The sequence below is a fragment of the Haplochromis burtoni genome, unplaced genomic scaffold (assembly GCF_018398535.1).
Source record: "Haplochromis burtoni strain Fernald_Lab_line unplaced genomic scaffold, NCSU_Asbu1 Contig_66, whole genome shotgun sequence".
NCBI classification, from domain to species: Eukaryota; Metazoa; Chordata; class Actinopteri; order Cichliformes; family Cichlidae; genus Haplochromis; species Haplochromis burtoni.
In genome coordinates, this window is record NW_024582427.1 from 2,134,942 (window position 1) to 2,152,087 (window position 17,146).

General features: G+C 37.7%; 2 protein-coding genes across 2 annotated transcripts; both read right to left on the minus strand.

The window, feature by feature from the left end:
• Window positions 1–203: 203 nt before the first annotated feature.
• Window positions 204–5,308, minus strand: vps26c (VPS26 endosomal protein sorting factor C). Its single transcript, XM_005923155.3, has 8 exons — window positions 5,084–5,308; window positions 4,340–4,483; window positions 3,661–3,810; window positions 3,226–3,306; window positions 2,454–2,525; window positions 2,194–2,344; window positions 1,962–2,114; window positions 204–495 (listed from the first exon to the last, which is right to left on the minus strand). Exons 1-8 carry the CDS (start codon window positions 5,138–5,140, stop codon window positions 413–415), a joined length of 891 nt encoding a protein of 296 aa, XP_005923217.1. The 5' UTR covers window positions 5,141–5,308; the 3' UTR covers window positions 204–412.
• Window positions 5,309–9,482: 4,174 nt separating this feature from the next.
• On the minus strand, window positions 9,483–14,483 carry kcnj15 (potassium inwardly rectifying channel subfamily J member 15). Its single transcript, XM_005923156.3, has 2 exons — window positions 14,294–14,483; window positions 9,483–11,121 (listed from the first exon to the last, which is right to left on the minus strand). The coding sequence occupies exon 2, from the start codon at window positions 11,051–11,053 to the stop codon at window positions 10,031–10,033; it is 1,023 nt and encodes a 340-aa protein (XP_005923218.1). The 5' UTR covers window positions 11,054–11,121; window positions 14,294–14,483; the 3' UTR covers window positions 9,483–10,030.
• Window positions 14,484–17,146: the final 2,663 nt, after the last annotated feature.

Below are 17,146 nucleotides of genomic sequence, written 5' to 3' on the forward strand. Positions count from 1 at the left end.
ATAAAACCCACTTGCATTCTGACTGACTCATTTAATCAAGCTGTACTCAGATGACTTCTGCTGCAGCTCTGAGGTTTTCAGGACTAGACCCACAGAGCTGCAGCTGACTGGATGTCAGCTGGACTTCTAAACCACCAGGTCCTGAAAGAACAGTCCCTGTGATGCTGCACATCCTTAAAAAACAACAACTAGGAAATATGAAATAGTTTCAAAAGAGAAATTTATTAAACTGAAATAAAACTTTAAAAAGAAAAGAGTTTGGTCACATTAACATGTATTATTAGGGAGGTCTCTGAAGGTTTGAATAATTTCTCCAGCTTCAGTTGCATGTTGAATAATCTGTTCAGGCAGACGAGTTTGTTGCAGGATGAGAAGTGTGAAGGTCTCTGAGCTTCTCTCAGAAATGATAAGTTCAGAGTCTGCACAGCTTCAGAGGAAAGTTCTCTGTGATCAGGTGATCATCATGGAGCACGACGACAACGTTGACTTCAAACTCTGAAGGAAAGAAACACTCATGATCGCACTGCACAGAGAAGTTTTTGTTTTATCAAGAGCATGTCAAATTTAAGTTGGGGTTTCATTGAGTTCTCCACAGTAGCACGTAACGTCCTAACTCCTGGCAGCAGTGAGGACTTTTTCCTTTAGATCTGATATTTGTTTACAACTGCGTCCTGCAGAACAGCCAACAATAACACGAATGTCTCACCTACCTGATCATCATTTGAGGGGCAGAAACAATTAATGACAGAGGCCTCTGTATAATATTCACCCCCATGTTCACTGAAAAAGAAGCCTCCTGTTCTAATTTTCTTTAATGTAAGCATTTTATATGCCAACTACCTGAACACTGATGCCACAATAGAACAGTGGGTAGCACTGTCACCACACAGAAAGGTGGTTTACTGTTTGAAACCCAGCTAGAGCCTTTCAGTCTGGAGTTTGCATCCCTCAGTGCTACCTGGGTTAACTGGCGATTCCAAATTGGTTGTGGACATGAATAAAGTGTGACTTGTAGTCTAAAGCACTGTACAAATGCCAGTCCAGTCCAATAAATCTCATCCTGCAGATTAACTATGATTTTAGAATGCAGGCCATAGTCCTTGTTTAGCTCCACCTGCTGCAGATGGAGACTGACATGGTCGTGATCCTGCCTGAACATGGAAGCAGAAGTCAAAATGCCCTGAAATTCTGTTTTATCAAGAGACTTCTAGATGGGGGAAAAAATGTTTTTCCAGTGGCAGAAAAAGATAGTATACAAAATCAGAAAGCTGTGGAAACTGGTTATCAGTGTATACAATAAAACAGCAAGAACATAAAACACCCCATAGTGAGGTTCAACTGTTAGTGGGATTATAACAAAGTGGAGCGATTTGCACCGCTGGACTGAGGGGCGGTGTAAAGAGGTGGAGACCAGCTCTCTGGAGAAATGAATAGCACTTCTCTATCTGGCAATCTGATGGATCAGACTGAATTTGGCAGTTGCCATGAAAACGGTATCACTGCACTGTGCCAAGTGTAAAGTTCGGTGGAGGGGGGATTATTATGCAGGGCTGTTTTTCAGGAGTTCGGCCCCTTTAGTTCAAGTGAAAGGGCCTCTTAATGATCATCATATTAAACCCCCTAAATGAAGAATGGGACATCACTCAAGTTCATATTAATGTGAAGGCAGACAAATGAATAACTTTGGCAATATAGTGTGTCTCTTTGTGATGAGTGTTTTATATTGTTTTAATGTCATCATTGTAAATAACATGAGCAAACACTCTCTAGATCTGAAAAGATTTAAACGTTCAAAGTAAGAACTTGTGGTTAAAAATGCTAAACTATAATAAAATTAGTCTGCTGAACTTTCAAAATAAGAGCCACAGGCTTGTTAACCAGTAAGTCTAGTAAATAAAAAACTAAAATGAGCCTTGGAGTAAATTGTTTGTGTGAGAATCACAGGAATGGATTTTACTGACCGACTTTGAAGTTTGTTGTCTCCAGCGTGGGGCAGGTGAACAGTCTGGGGAAGATCATATAGATGGGGATGGCGAGGCTGTGGCAGACGTCACCTTCAGCTATCTGGATGTTCTGGATCTCTGTGGCGTCTCTGGCGTAACCCTCAGCGCAGCCTGAACACAGCAGATGCTCATAAAACCTTGGGCCTTGCCCAATGAAAGTTAGACTGATTGCCTCACAGCGTGCACTTACCACAGGTCTCCACCCGTACCAGCTGCAGTTCAATACTCTTTATGGGGACGTCCGAGTTTTCCACCACCACCTCTCCAGTAAGCGGCAGGCTGATCACGCAGTTGGTGGCATCTAAATGTCCTCGGATGAGAAACTTGGGAAGTGAATTTTTCTGAAAACACAAAGCAAGTTCATCCATTGAGAAGAGCTTTAAACTTTAAGAAATCAAGCAAAAAATAAATAAATAAATAAAAATGAAGAGATTTAACACGTTTTCTGACCTCGCGGCTCTGCAGAGTGTCCGGAGTGATGGTGAAGTTCACCGGTGTGGGGATGACTTTAGATTTCTGAGGCTGGAAGTCAAACAGAAAATGATGTGACACAGTTTAACAAAGCTGAAGAAAAGATAACTTTTCAACAAAATCAGGAGGTGAGGAAACAGAGAAGTCTTTTTTTAAAAGCAAAAAACTTCCACCCTAAAAAAAAAAAAAAAAAAAAAAAAAAAGACAACCTGAGCACAGATTTTACAGGAGCTACAGAGCATTGGTGAGCATTAAAAAGGTTAAATTAGCTTTTTCTAATGTAAATAAGTCTGTAACAACAAGTGAGTGGCACAAAAATGAGAGAAACTAATTGTTGGTATAAATGTCGTTTCTTTTGTGGCTACCAATATGTCAATTTTATAGAAACAAAATATCATCATCCAGCTGCTTTTAAATGACTCAGTATAGTCCTAAAAAAAGTCCCGTTAATACAGTGATTCCCAAAGCATGGACTACTGCCCCCTGGTGCACTGAGAGAGCGCTGCAGGTGAGCCAATGAAAGTTTATTATGATTTTAAAAAGTTAGAAATGACAATCAAATATTTATGATTAAATATTCAAAGGTAATTCTGATCCATAAAAGTGTTATTAAATAATTTATTTACCATATTTGACCTGATATGTTTTATTACCTATCAGTGATGGAAACAGGGTAAAATGGAAAAGGTTTGCTGTAAGCTTATTCACACACAGCAGATCAGATAACAATAACCAGGTGTGTTTCACTCACCTGGCAGTGCACGATGAATTCGCAGCTCCTGCTCAAATCTTTGGCCAGCAGGGAGCGCTTCATGTCACAGCGGAGGGTGTACTGAGGAGTGAACAGAAAGGTTTAAAGCCAGGATGCCACAACATTATACTCTTTACAAGGTTTATTTAAAAGAAGCATGGCAGCGTGATATCTTAAAGATATGTAGGAGTCTGTCCATTCTTTGAACTGAATCTGGTGAGGTTCATTAAAGGGACAAAACTTTTTTTACCCAAGCTGACGACGATGCATGATATTTTCCCTCCAACTGTCCAGTCACTGAGTTAAATGTCTGTTTCGAAGGTCCAGAGCTATAAAAACGCATGTTCTTCTTTCTTTTGTCTGGACCAAACAAACTGCACTGCTGCCCTGAAAGCAACAGAAAACCCTGACATACACCATGTTATTCACACTCACTTGAATGTTGACAAAGACTCCGTGGTAGGTCTCGTACAGCACTTTGTTGCCTTTGGTGTGCAGAGGGAACTCAAAGGGAATCTCAGTCTTTCCTCCAGGGATTTTTCCAGCCTTGGCCACTTCAATGTTACTGCTGATCAGCTGGATGGGCTGCAACATGTTTCAATGTGATTATTATTAGGAAATTTGACTAGCAGTTAGTCTGACCTAGCAGTCAAACATTTTAAACCAGGAGTACAATGATTATAAACGTATAAAGTGAAACTTGTATCCTGTAGGTAAAATATAACACAAAATCAATGACAGATAAACACTGTTTGATGAAAAGTAAGGACTCAAACAGTAAAACAATGGGTTAAACAGTTTATGTCGCTTATTAAGAGTCTGTTAATTATATTTTGAATTAATTAAATGTTTACTTAATACAATATTTCAAAACAAAAGGCCTGACTGATGCTTATAATAGTCTTGTTTTGTTTGAAAGTTCAGCTCAGGTAAATAAAACTTCTGGATGATTAATTTATGATGATTTTATTTACTTTTTTCTTGTTTTTTTTTAATACTTCTGTCTCATATTTATGCTGGTGAAACTTCTTTGTCAAATGGTAAAGGAAATGACCCTTTTACTAGTCTTTATCTCCACTCAAAGTGATTTTAAAACAATATCTTAGACGTTCACCTTGACAGAGTTGTAGAAAGCCTCAAAGACACCGACACTCTTGGAACTCAGCTGCAGATTCACGACTCCCTCCATGCTCAGAGAGATGCCATGATGCTGCAGTGCCTCCTTACAAACCAGCAGGATGACACCAGCCACTGTTTCCTGCACACCAAGCAACACGGATGAGCTGCAGTCTATCAGTTCTTTTAGTATACACAGTCCCAAATTATCAAAAGCTCAAAAACAATTGGTCAAACTAAGATCAGTTTAGCAACATTTTGCCGAATCTGATGGAGAACACAACCATAAACACTTCACAGTTCATCCTCCTGCTTCTATCAGCAGTCACATGATCATACCCATACCATAACTCTATCTCTATCATTGCTGGAACTGCTTGGCAGTCAAATGTCCAGTTACTTTTGGCTTCTAAAAATGTAGATGCATTAGTCTCTGCTTGAGGTTTCACTTATATTTTCCATCACAAACTACGATGTTATGTGTATATATCTGATCAACGTGTGAGGATTTCTGCGGCGAACCTCACAACAGACACATTTCGCCGTCACACCGACAGTCAGGTGCCCGATCATGTGACGCCGGCGACTGGTAGCTAAATAACTAGCTCGGGTTGTTACAGTACATTGGTTTAGTAGCAGTTACATAGCTACATTATTCATAAATAAAGAAAAATACTGTATTATTAACGTTAGCTGACGAGGTTGCAGAAGCTGCTGGTGCTAGCTAGCTGTGGCAACTTACCCCTTCTAGATAAACTTTGTTTGCTCTTTTCAGCCTTATATCCAACGTGACGCTCATTTCTGATCATTACACGGCACACAGTCAGTTAAAAAAAAATGCTACCTCCTCTCCGGCCTCCACCTTACTAATCAAAACAAACACACTAAAAGCGCTAATTTTCACATCTGTTAGCCGAGTTCATGTTCCGTTTTGGACTAACAACAACACCGTATCCGGTCGGTCCGATCCTTCACAATAAAGCGACAACGCGAAAGACGATGTGGATTTCCGGTCCAAATGATTCAAAGTAAAAACCGAAACAATCTAAAGGGAGAGAAATAATTTACAAAAGGGTAAAAAACAAACAAACTTGAAAACAACGTTAAACTCTATGGAGCACTCTCCATGAAACAAAAACACTGTCTTCATAGCTTTGCTGGTGCCTGGAGAGAAAAAAAGATTTTGGTTTTGTGTGCTCAGGTCTGTTTTTGCAGCTTGCGTAGAACAGTACAGTGGAGGTGACCCACCAACTGGTACTGGAGCATATCGGGATGTCTTAAAGTGACATCACTTCAGACTAATATTGAGATAAATTACTTTCATGGTTTTGTGTGTTAGCTAATCACCAACATATATGTTGAATATTTGTAGACCTGGACACATTTTCTTTAATCCAGCAGCAACTGCACTAGATATGCTAAATTTGTGCATTTATTTATGTATTTTTTATGTAAATTGGTGTTTAACAGTGTTTACCTTTTTGTTGCTTCTTATTTTGGAAATTTTAAAGTCACTTTTAGATTTTACCACTAGATGGCTACATTGGGCTACTTTACACAAAACAAATACATAAAAATCTTATCTTTACGTTTAGATTTTAATTGTTCAGAATGAGATATATGAGGTTGTCCCTTGTTTTTTGATTTGATGCACTTGTAACAGGTGTTATTGTGCGGATATTGTCAATATGCTGTACAAACCAAACAATTAAAGTCCGTTATTGAAAATTTAATATCTCTCAAATGTCAAAGTTATGTAATTCTGAATGAGGTTACACGTTTTATTTGTTTTATATAAATCCCCTTTTATACCACAAACATCCATCTTCTTGCGCGTATCTGGGGCCAGGTTGCAAGGGCAGCAGCCTAAGCAGAGAAGCCCAGACTTTCCTCTACCCAGTCACTTCCTCCGGCTTATCCTGTGGAGCACTGCAAGATGAAAGATATAATCTCTCAAGTGAGTCCTGGGAAAACTAAAAGCAAAAAGGTTAAGAAAAAGAAGAAAAGGCAGGAACTAGACCTCATGACAAAAAACTGCTTTTCTTTAAGAAAATAAAAGTGAATAAACCCTTAATTTTAATTAAAATGAAAATAAAGTCCCTCTTTGCTTACTGGAGCTGGAACTGGATACTTGTAACATCTCAGATTATAGGCAGAAAACATCACACAAGATGTCACAGCAAATAAAATCCTTTAACAGGGGCTTTTGTCTTTTAGTGTGTGGCTCATTATATTTTCAACTTTCATTTCAAATCAGCTCACATCACTGTATGTGTGTACTCCATTGCAAACACAGGCTTCAACATTTATTTCATGTGAAGGGATGTTGCATCAGGGGTTGTGAGTTACCTCCAGAATATCTCACCGGTGGTTCTCACATTATTTGACATCTTGAGTGCAGCTTTAATGCTTTTCAAGCTGAAAGAAAAATTCTGCTGACGTGTTACTGCTTTGTCTCTTACAGTAAATATTAGTTACTTTGGACCGTATTGTTTGGACCAGACACAAACGCCACCAGCCATCTCAACTTCAATGGCTGCTCCACAGTGTTGCCACAACACAAGGCTGACAGCTAAAGACAACTGTGTGCAGGCTGAGCCTCATTCGTCCTTTGAAAGGCTTTAGCCCTTCATCTTTCAGTTACAGTGCTACTTTCTTTACAGTGAAGAAGTTGTCGCTATGCAAATTTTCTTGCAAGTATTTTTTTTATAGAGAACTCCCACATTCATTTAATATTATACAGATGCCCTGATGTAAAAAAAAAAAAAAAGTATAAAAAAAATATTTTCTGCATTCATTTTGTATAACTACTTGTATATAACAACTAGTCAAATTAACTGTTGTGTATACTGAATGAGTAAATATACTTTCCACCATTCCACCATGGGGGAGGACAGGGGCTGGGGGGAGGTGAAAGCAGTGGATGATTTAAAAACAACACTTTGTTTTTAGCTAAAAAGAAACACACTAACAAAAGGGATTAGTTTTTATTACTTTTTACATAACATACCCCTGTATCACAATCCCTGATTTATTATTATAATACCATAATGATATTTATGTCTAAAACACAACAACTAAAGGTAACATTTGTTTTTTTTTCCAAGAATAACACAATCAACATTAGTCATACGAATACACTAACAACTGTAAATGTGTAATAAGCTTTAACATTTTTCTGATGATTCAAACATATGTAGAAATATCCTCTGGCAGGTGCAATATTACTCAAGCTGCAGAGGAACTCCTTATTTAAAGAAGAAATCATAGCGCCGACTAAAGATCACAGCAAGTTTTCTTTGAAATTTATTTTGGTGGTGTTTGTCTAATCCAGTTATGTATTGACAGCCACAAAATCGAAACCCTGCAGATATTATGGAAACTGAAACGTTACATGAAGCATTTAGGACAAATTCTTCTTCACCTACTGCTGTGTTTAAATACATGTGGCACTATAGTGCCAGATACACTGTAGAGCCCATATTTATGTTTTTGAGCCAATAATAACTTAAACTGATGTGTCACCATAATGATATAAATTCAATTCTGCAGCAGGTGTCAGCGAGAGAGATGGTGCACAGCAGTAGGATTCAAAGATTTGTACCAAAGCAGGCACATTTACTGTGGTAAACAGACTAGTATTGATACACCACTCAACTCATTTTTATACTACAAGCCAGATTCACACTCACTTACATCCCTTTATTTGAGCCATTTGAAAATCAGAAAATCTGGGGGTCACCCTGCCCTGAATATAAAAGTAAATTTTTCTTTGGTATCATATTGGTTTAATTTTTTATTATTTTTTAAATTTCTTGCACGGCTACATGTAGTACCTTCACAGGCCACTAGGACCACACTTTGAAAATCTCTGCTTTATTCTATGTATCTTTGCCTGGTATGCTTAGAATGAGTGGATCAGTCTAAATTGTGGCACTAATATCCAGCTCAGTCACTTTCATTGTATCTGGTCTCACAGGAAGGTCTGATCAGCCCAGTGCTGAAAGCCTGTTAGGAGGGCCTACATTCATAGAACACGAGCTATATTCAGTAACTACTGTTTTGTGGAACTATTTCTCAATGCTTGCAAAATTTCTAAACAGAGTTGTAAATGTCTTCTGAATTTTAAAAACATCTGTTATGTGTAACAACAATTTTAAAAATAAAACTTGAAACAAGCAATTATCGATTGATGGTTACGTAAAAAGCTTATCATATGAGAGTCTTCGTGGTTTTCCACTAAAAAATTTGTTCAGATCTACTGTTGTTCAGATGAAATGCGCAAACACTATGAGCTGTTTGTGTGTCATCACTAGTCCTGCAAGTGAAAACTCTTGCCATGATCTTTAGGGGGCTCTGCAGGAAATGTTTTAATCACAAGTGAACAATCTGGGATATTTTACATCTTTACACCTCGCTTTTTGGGAGCGATTAGAAAGCAAGCTGTAAAGTGTTAGTAGTGATGTTTAGAGAAATATTTTGACAGGACTACTTGAGCACTGTTTTTTCTATCTCAACTAAGCTAAGCAATGGCTTATTCTAGCTTCATATTTAAGTACAGCTCAGAAAGAAGTATCAGTTACTTCATCTAAATCTTAATAATAAAATAATTCTCCAAAACACGTCTTTAAATACTAAACTCTTACTTTATCGGTGTATAACTTAACATTCTATTCATTCTAAAAAGGTCTTCAAAAGCATTTATAAAGAGATCCATTCAGTGTTGTTCAAGTTACTTGAAAAAAGTAATCAGTAACTAATTACCTATTTTCTGCACAATCCTGCACATAAAATAAAATAGGTTTTTGTGTTTACACTCAGTCTTTCAAATAGATGCAAGTAAAACACAGCAGAAAATAAATAAAATCAAAGACTAGTGGTCCAGTCGCTCTATTTTCACCTGTATAGCAGGAGTGGGGTAGGCGGAGATTTGCTCTGGTGCAGGTGTGCCGCAGCGGACAGTGGAAGAATCCGCGAGTTTCTCTGTGAATTTCCCATTATGTCATAGCTACTCGTGCTTGCTCGGAAGTTTTATTCCCACGCAGTGAACAGCGGACGCTAATGTTTTTGTCACTTTTTAAGGAATCAAACTCAAAGTAAGGTCAGTACTTCCACGCTTTAAATGCTGCATGCTCATACTCTCTCCCGCACTCATTATATTATTCATTCTTGATCTGCACACAGCTGTTGCCAGGAACATGGCACTTGCTTACATCATTGTCATGAGACACTCACAAAAGAATCACGGTTTTAGTAACGCAGTAACGCAGCGTGCTTACGGGAACGTAATGGTAATCTAATTACCTTTTTTGCAATAGTAATCCCTTTCATTCATTACTTGAAAGAATAATCGGATTACAGTTACTTGTAACGCGTTACTGCCCATCTCTGCTCCCATTATTAAAACCCAAATGAAAGAATCATACAGGGCTGTTAGCCCTTCATTCTGGTACATTTAATTAATTTAACTTGAATATTAATACAAAAAAACATCATAATGATTAAACGAATAAACAGAATTTTACAGTGAACACATGTCAGGTTTCTAGTCTTCTTAAAAGTGTAGTTAAAAAATCACTTTTATATGATTCAAAATAAACGTTTTACGTGTTTAAATCAAAGGTCATAGCTGTAAGGGACATTAACACAGTGGCTGAGCCTCAGGTCAATTAACAGTAATTAAGATCCTCTATTCCTCCCTGAATTCCCTCTCGAGTTTCAGCTTTTCTGAACTGTCGCTGTGGACGTCTGGATCACTGCTCTTTTGCACCTTGTCAAAAAAGTTGAAGTCTGCCACAAAGCGTCCACTGGGAGTGCTATACAGCACCGGTTTGAACTCATAACCCCACAGGATCTCGTCAGGGATGTAGGAGGTACGTCTCTGACACGTGGCTGCCGTCGACTCCATGGTGGCATTGAGGGTGATGAGCAACTCAAACCTACGCGTTTCGAGGTTTTCTGCCGTCAGTCCTGCCAGCGGGCTGTGCTGGTCTAGGACGTGATAGAAGGTGAGAGGGAGGATAAGGAAGGGGCACTCGCCACCGGAGTACATGTTGAAATCAACAGACCTCTGATGGACTTGCGTCTTCTCGCCCTCCTCAGTCGCGTAGGGTTGCAGGAGCTTTCCTGTTAGCTGGCACTGGATCAGGAGGCTCTTCCTCATGTTGGCCACCCTCACCATCAGACACAGCTTTCCTTGGTGCTTGCAGATCACCGCCACCTGGCTGAACTTGATGGTCTCTGCTCGCTTCTTGGGTCTAGCTAGTTTGGCCAGAAAGGCACCGGTAACGAAGATCTCAGCCAGTCCAGTGATGACAAGCTGAGCAACCAGAGTAAAGATGGCCAGAGGGCATTCTTCAGAGATGTAACGAAAACCATAACCAATGGTGGTCTGTGACTCTAGAGAGAAGAGGAAGGCTCCAGTGAGCGTTTCCACGTTCATCAGGCATGGAGTGTGGGTAGAATTTAAATCTGGCTCAAAGTCACCATTGCCCATTCCAATGAAGTAAAAGATGACCCCAAAGATGAACCAAGTCATGACAAAGGTGGAGGCAAATAAGGTGAGTTTGTAGCGCCATTTCATGTCCACCACAGTCGTCCAAATGTCGTGCAGGTACAGCTTGACCATGCCCTCCACGTTATCGATCCTTACCATGTTGTGCCCATCCTTGGACACAATCCTTCGCTGGAAATCTTTATTCCCTTTAGCCATGATGCTCTGGGTCAATTCAAACTGAAGGTCACGTCTGAGGTTTTAGTTTGGCATTGCCAATTGAAGGTCTGGCAAAAGAGATAAAAGATATTAATTAATATCTCACTTTGAGCTGTAGCACCAGTCAAATCAGTGGAGATGGCAACCAATTCAAGGGCTTTTACTTATATATACTATTTTCTGTAATGTGGAAAAAAACCCCTGAAGGCTTGTTAAAGCAGCCAGGTTGTCTTGACCTCTTGCCCTAATCTGCCTCATGAAAGTGGCACCTAGAACAGCTTTAAGTTAACAGGTGAGTCTTACTCCTCAATTACAAAAGCCTAAAGACCAGTTGGCAACCATCTAACATCTACCATTCACAAGGGAAAAATGTGTATTCCTTAACCAGCTAGCAAGTGGTTGCTAGAGTATTCTGGTAGTCACCATTAGTGCTCCATTCAAGCAAGCCTTTGGACCTTTCAGTGATGCTCTGGCAACCTGGTTGCTAGGCAAAAGTGTGTTCTCTGACAAGCTAGAGAGTGGTTGCTGTAAAATCCTGAAGGGGTATTCAATACTCCTTTGTTTGCGAGGAGATTGCCACAGTTACCCATAATTAGCACGTAAGACACCGACTTGTCTGCAAAAAGATGTTGAGCAGTAGTAAAACTGGAAATAGAGAATGTTTTCCTTCAAAGTAAAAAGTTGTGCCTTGTGAGATGCACTGGCTGCAGCAGTATGCGCAAGAAAATTTGAACGGTGCAAAACCCAACTGAAATAATTTTTCAGTTCAGTTTTATTTAGATTTAGAGGGAGCATCATAGCGATCTGATGGTCGCTTACGTGTTAGAACTTGATAATAAGGTGTACAGAGTTGTTATCAAAGCAACTGTAAAGCTTTTGAGATTTTATGTATATACTTTTTTATGAGCTATACTTTACAAATTGTGTTATCACTGACAGTATATAAAAGGTTGACATAGCTTCCAGGTCTGAAAAGCGAGGCCAATGTAAAGTCTGCTTGTATTGAAGTCTATGATAGAACGGTTCTATCTTCTAGTTGTTTTATGGCCTTAGCAAACACTTTCTTAATGAGTTTATGGCCTCTGTCGGTACTTCTAAGTTTCGCTAAAAATAACACAGTGTTCTTTCTGTACAGGTCACCAGGTTTTGACTGGAACTGATTAAAGAACAAATATCCATTTATGATTTAAACATTTAATATTTTAAGTATCAACTAACATAAAACTCCAAAAGAAATTATCCCTTCACTGTGGTCTGTTGATATAGTTAGGGAACACATTCAGTACTATCTAGTTGTGGTACAGCCAGTAAGTGCATTTGGTAAAGTACTTGTAAGTATAATCGAGGTACTTTAATTTTAATTTCATGCTACTTAACACCCTAACTTTACTGCAGATAAAATAAAATTGATCTGCAAGCCTATGTTTGGAGTTATAGTAAAATAACACAAGTATGAAATGTAAATAATTAACCGATAAAGGTGAAGCCATTTATTTCAAGCTTTTATCCAAAAAAGTTTGGATTAGAAACTTATTACATTAAAAATTTCAGATACAAGTTACGCATCTTTAAATTTCTATTTATGAACTTAAAATTTGAACTTACTCAGAAATAAGATATTTAGATATATGTAACTTTTAAGTAATTCATCACCTTTCATCTTTTTATTTTTAATTTAATAATCAAAATGACTTTTTTAACAGTAAAATAGTAACCAGATAGCTTTTTTCAGTTTCCTGAATCCCAGCTAAGCTAAGCTATGGCTATGTGTCGCATATAGATATGAAACTCACAGCTTTTTACCCAAGTCTAAGTAAATATAGCATAAATAGTTCATGTTCCAGATTGTATAAGAATCTTATGTGTTGATTTTAATAATATTTTTTTCTTGTTTGTTTTTTTACGTTTAGATAGAGATAGGTAACTGTTTCTCCGCTAGGCTAACTATCTATTTAGCATTCAAATAAGAAGCTGTTATCAGCCCTAATTCTAGGCAAAAAGAATCAGACACAGAATTATAGTCATTTGCTTATTCTTAAAAAATAATTTGCAGGCAAAGAACTGACTTGGATCATTGATCACATCTAGTTTTTTTTTTCATTCTGAAGAAAATGTAAAGATAACTTTTTTCATTGTGAGCCACATACAGCCCACTTTGACTGGACCAGGCGACTCTGTATCAGTGTAAAGATGTTTAACTGCACAACTAATCCCTGAGATAGTATATTAATGTAAGGAAAAGAAGTGCAATGTCAGTAGTATATCATAGTTTTTGTCCAGAATGTAATAATAACACAACGTTTTTGTTAATTCACAGTGCTGTTTTTTTTTTACTGTAGTAATTCAAGAAAGAAGAAAAAAGGAAGTGTTCTGTTATTTCATCTATTATATAATTTATTTGGTGCAATATGGGTGGCCATGGGGATGATCTTTATCAGAAGCGAAAGCTGTAAAACTATAAAAATATAGTTAAAAGTCAAAAGACTACTCCCTCCTTCACAGTTTTAATGCCATCAAATGGGCCAGATTGGTCCTATTGTTTGAAACCCTTATCCTAAAAGATATTTTTTTATCTATATACCGGTAAGTATAAATTAGGGAAAAGAATAGCTGACTGAAGTGGAAAAAGTCACGTAACAATAGCAGACGAACCTAATCAAGTCATAAATGAAGTAGATCTATCAATGGATGTTGTATTAAGAGTCAAAGGTAAACAGATTGCGAAGACTGGTTTTAATTTAACTACTTTAAAGCTGAAAGCTAGTCTGAATAGAGGTCAGTCTCAATGGGAAAATTACATAATTAATCATTAAGGAAGTGTTAGATATTTAAAACAGTCTCATGACAAGTGTAAAAATGAAAGAGTAGCTGTGAAATATAGGAGAATATAACAAAAACACTCCAGTTCCTCAAAAATATACAGTTTTACATTAATTAATGGACTCAGTTAGTCTCATAAGGCAAAGCATGTAAAAACCCTGGTGTGCTCTTTCAAAGTTAAGCATAATTTGTATTCACAGTAGAGTACAATCCAACAATGTGACAAAATAATCATTTAATGAATGGAATACACATATATTTTTAAAACCCCACATGATGTATAATAATATGCTGCTATTACAGAGTACTGCTAGACAAGGTTGAAAGTTAACTTGGTAGTAAACCATTACAGAAGCCAGAGAGCACCTGCCATAACTTTAAATAATGATTAATTACTTCATAAATCTGTATTTTACTCACATCCTTTTGTCTTGCCTTGTTGAATAGTCCCAGATATTTGCTTTCACTTGTCTCTGACACAATCTGCAAGATGAAGCTGCCCGAGAACATGTAGTTCAGTGTCTTCTTTCGCCTATTGTGCCCACCTGTGAGATCTGAACTTTGGCACAGTGGTTTTCAGTGATAGAACAGAAATGGGAGACAAAGCTTGGCTGTTAACTGTGATCTGAATGTGGGCTGGCTTTTCCTTTCCCCCTCGTCCGCCTCCTCTACCTGTCCGCAGGTAAGGACAACATTCAAGTTTGTTTTGCTGCTTTTATATATGTTGTTGCTTTACACACATACCCAGATTTACTGCTCGCAGAACTTCTCTGAAGGACATTTTCAGTTGAAACGAATAAAAGGTGGTCTGTCTAAATCCAGCCCTCAGGCTGTAACTGAAAATAAATAGTGCTAAGGAAATTTGACACCAAATCAGCTTGTGTTAAAACAGTGCAGAAATGTCAAAATACTGCAAACAATTAATAATAAGTAGCTGTCAAATAAGTAATACTCTCGTCAAAGCGAAAACTGTTGTACATTGTTGTCACTTTATTAACCCAATGCCGCATCCTTTGTAGTGCAACACAAAAACAAATCCAACTGTTACAAATGTTTGCACCTGTTGAGTCAGTAAACCTTTAAACATGTCAGCCTGGGATGGATCAGTGCCCCCTTGTGGACATTTTCTAACATTAAAAAATGAGTTTTAACTTTTTTCCCTTCACAAATTTATATATAAATATATAAAAACTTAGACTGCAGTTCCACTGGTGGCCATTTGAGACAGAATCAAATAGTAAGTGAATTTCTATAGACTGTAAAAGATCTCCAGCTTGTTACTCCTACAGTATAATACTCATAATAAAAGTACAGCAACAGTAATGTTAGTTAATGATTTGGCAGATACAATGGCTTTTTTGTGTTTTCCATAAAAGTCATTTCAGTGACTCATCGTCAGGTGTCTGCTGCACATTTTAATAACAGTACATTCAAAGCAGCAGAGCTAATGTCTGCACTACAGCACTGACTTTTAATTTATAATCAAGCATGAAAGACATTTTAGAAAACACACTTTTAAAAAGTGCAATGCTGATGCCTCGGAGTCAGTTATGTTGGTTTGTCCAGTTTACTGCAGAACACCTCACACTGTCAGTGGTTATGGAAAGTAAATGTTGAATGTCTCAGCATCTAGCTGCAATTCCTGATCAAATGTCTGACATAAATACAACTGATATACAACTTAAAGTTCTGAAAAAAAAAAAGACTCAAAATTGAAACCATAATCTGAAATGTCAACATGTGGATGCATAAATCGTTTTCATACAATTTATAAAAAATCTGTATAAAAATGTTTTTGACCCTCAAAAAATTTAAATCCTTTTAAAGGTAAACATACTGCGATAGCTTCAATTAGTATGCCATAGTGGAATTTTATTCATTGTAGCACATCCTCATGGTCAGTTATTTATCTATTTATTTTATATTTCTCAATAAATGGGAGCCAGACTTCATGCCATAGACTGTGTACAAAAGATGGCATCTGTCACGTCACGCACTGACAAAGCACAGTAAAGCATTCAAGCTGAGCGTTTTTGTAGTAAATGATGACGTTTTCATAATAATTTACTAAAAAAAACCATCATACTGTACTCAATAAGGACCTGAAACTAATGATTAAGATCATAAACTCATCGCATTTGAGTTTAATGAGGTCGCAGAGTAAGAGAGTCAAAGGAACCTATAGACTTGGATACAACTTGATGCCCTTTTGTCAGCAGAGGAGTTGCCCCCTGCTGGCCATCAGAAAGAATGCAGTTTCAAGGCACTGCCACATACACTTCTATCTTTTATATACAGTCTATGTGCTCCACGTACCAAGTCTTGTTTTGATGGATCAAAATGCTTTGGAAATATTCTTCACTAAATTCGACCAGCTGTGATGGACCAACTGTTCTCATACTCATATGGAAAAAGGAGAAGACATCAGAAAAACTGTGGATGCTTCTTTAAGTTTTAGGATTGAGGGACCACATCACTAGTCTGGTTAACTGAGCTAAAGAAAACCAGACTTCAGCTGTTTAGGCATGACATGAATCAAAAGCAAAATACTCACAGGCCTGACTCTGCATCAAAAGAAAAGTTCAGGTGACTGACTTTGTTATGACCTAATAGCCAATCAAAATTCAAGCAGGTGAAGTGTGAGTTAAAAAGTGAGACAGCAGAAGGTCAGAGAAAGTCCTGAAAGGTTGTTAGGTGTCGGTTAAAGAGAGAAAAAGTAAAATTGTGTTTAGTTTCAATTGATGTGTTATCAGTGAGATGAGTTTAAAAGGTACTGTTAAAAGTAGCAAAAAAATTTAAGAGTCACTTGAAATGTAAAAATCTGTTAATGTGTCAGTGAATGTAAAATTTAACTGAACTGAAGTGGTCAGATTTGAGTGTTCCCTTGAGTCTTTATGACCTTGAATCAGCGTCTTTGGCTTTATTATTAACCTCCCTGTTAGTGTGAACATTCCTGAAGGTTATGTGTGTGAGCTAGATCGCCCATTAACTTCCTGGTTCTCTGTTATCCAAGAGAAAATCTGAGAATCACTGTTCAAATGCAGATGAGATTCCCACACACAAAGAAAACTACTGTTTTTAACCTGTCATCTGCATGCACCTGCATTCTTTCTGTGAAGTTTAAGTACAGAAATATTGTCAGAAACAGTCAGAAACACATGTAAAACTGTCTTTAAGAAGCTTTTTTTACTGCTACTTCTGTGTCCACCAGACTACAGCATGATGCCCTAAAGGGCCATGAGATCATTTTCAGAGGTTGTGTGATGATTACTG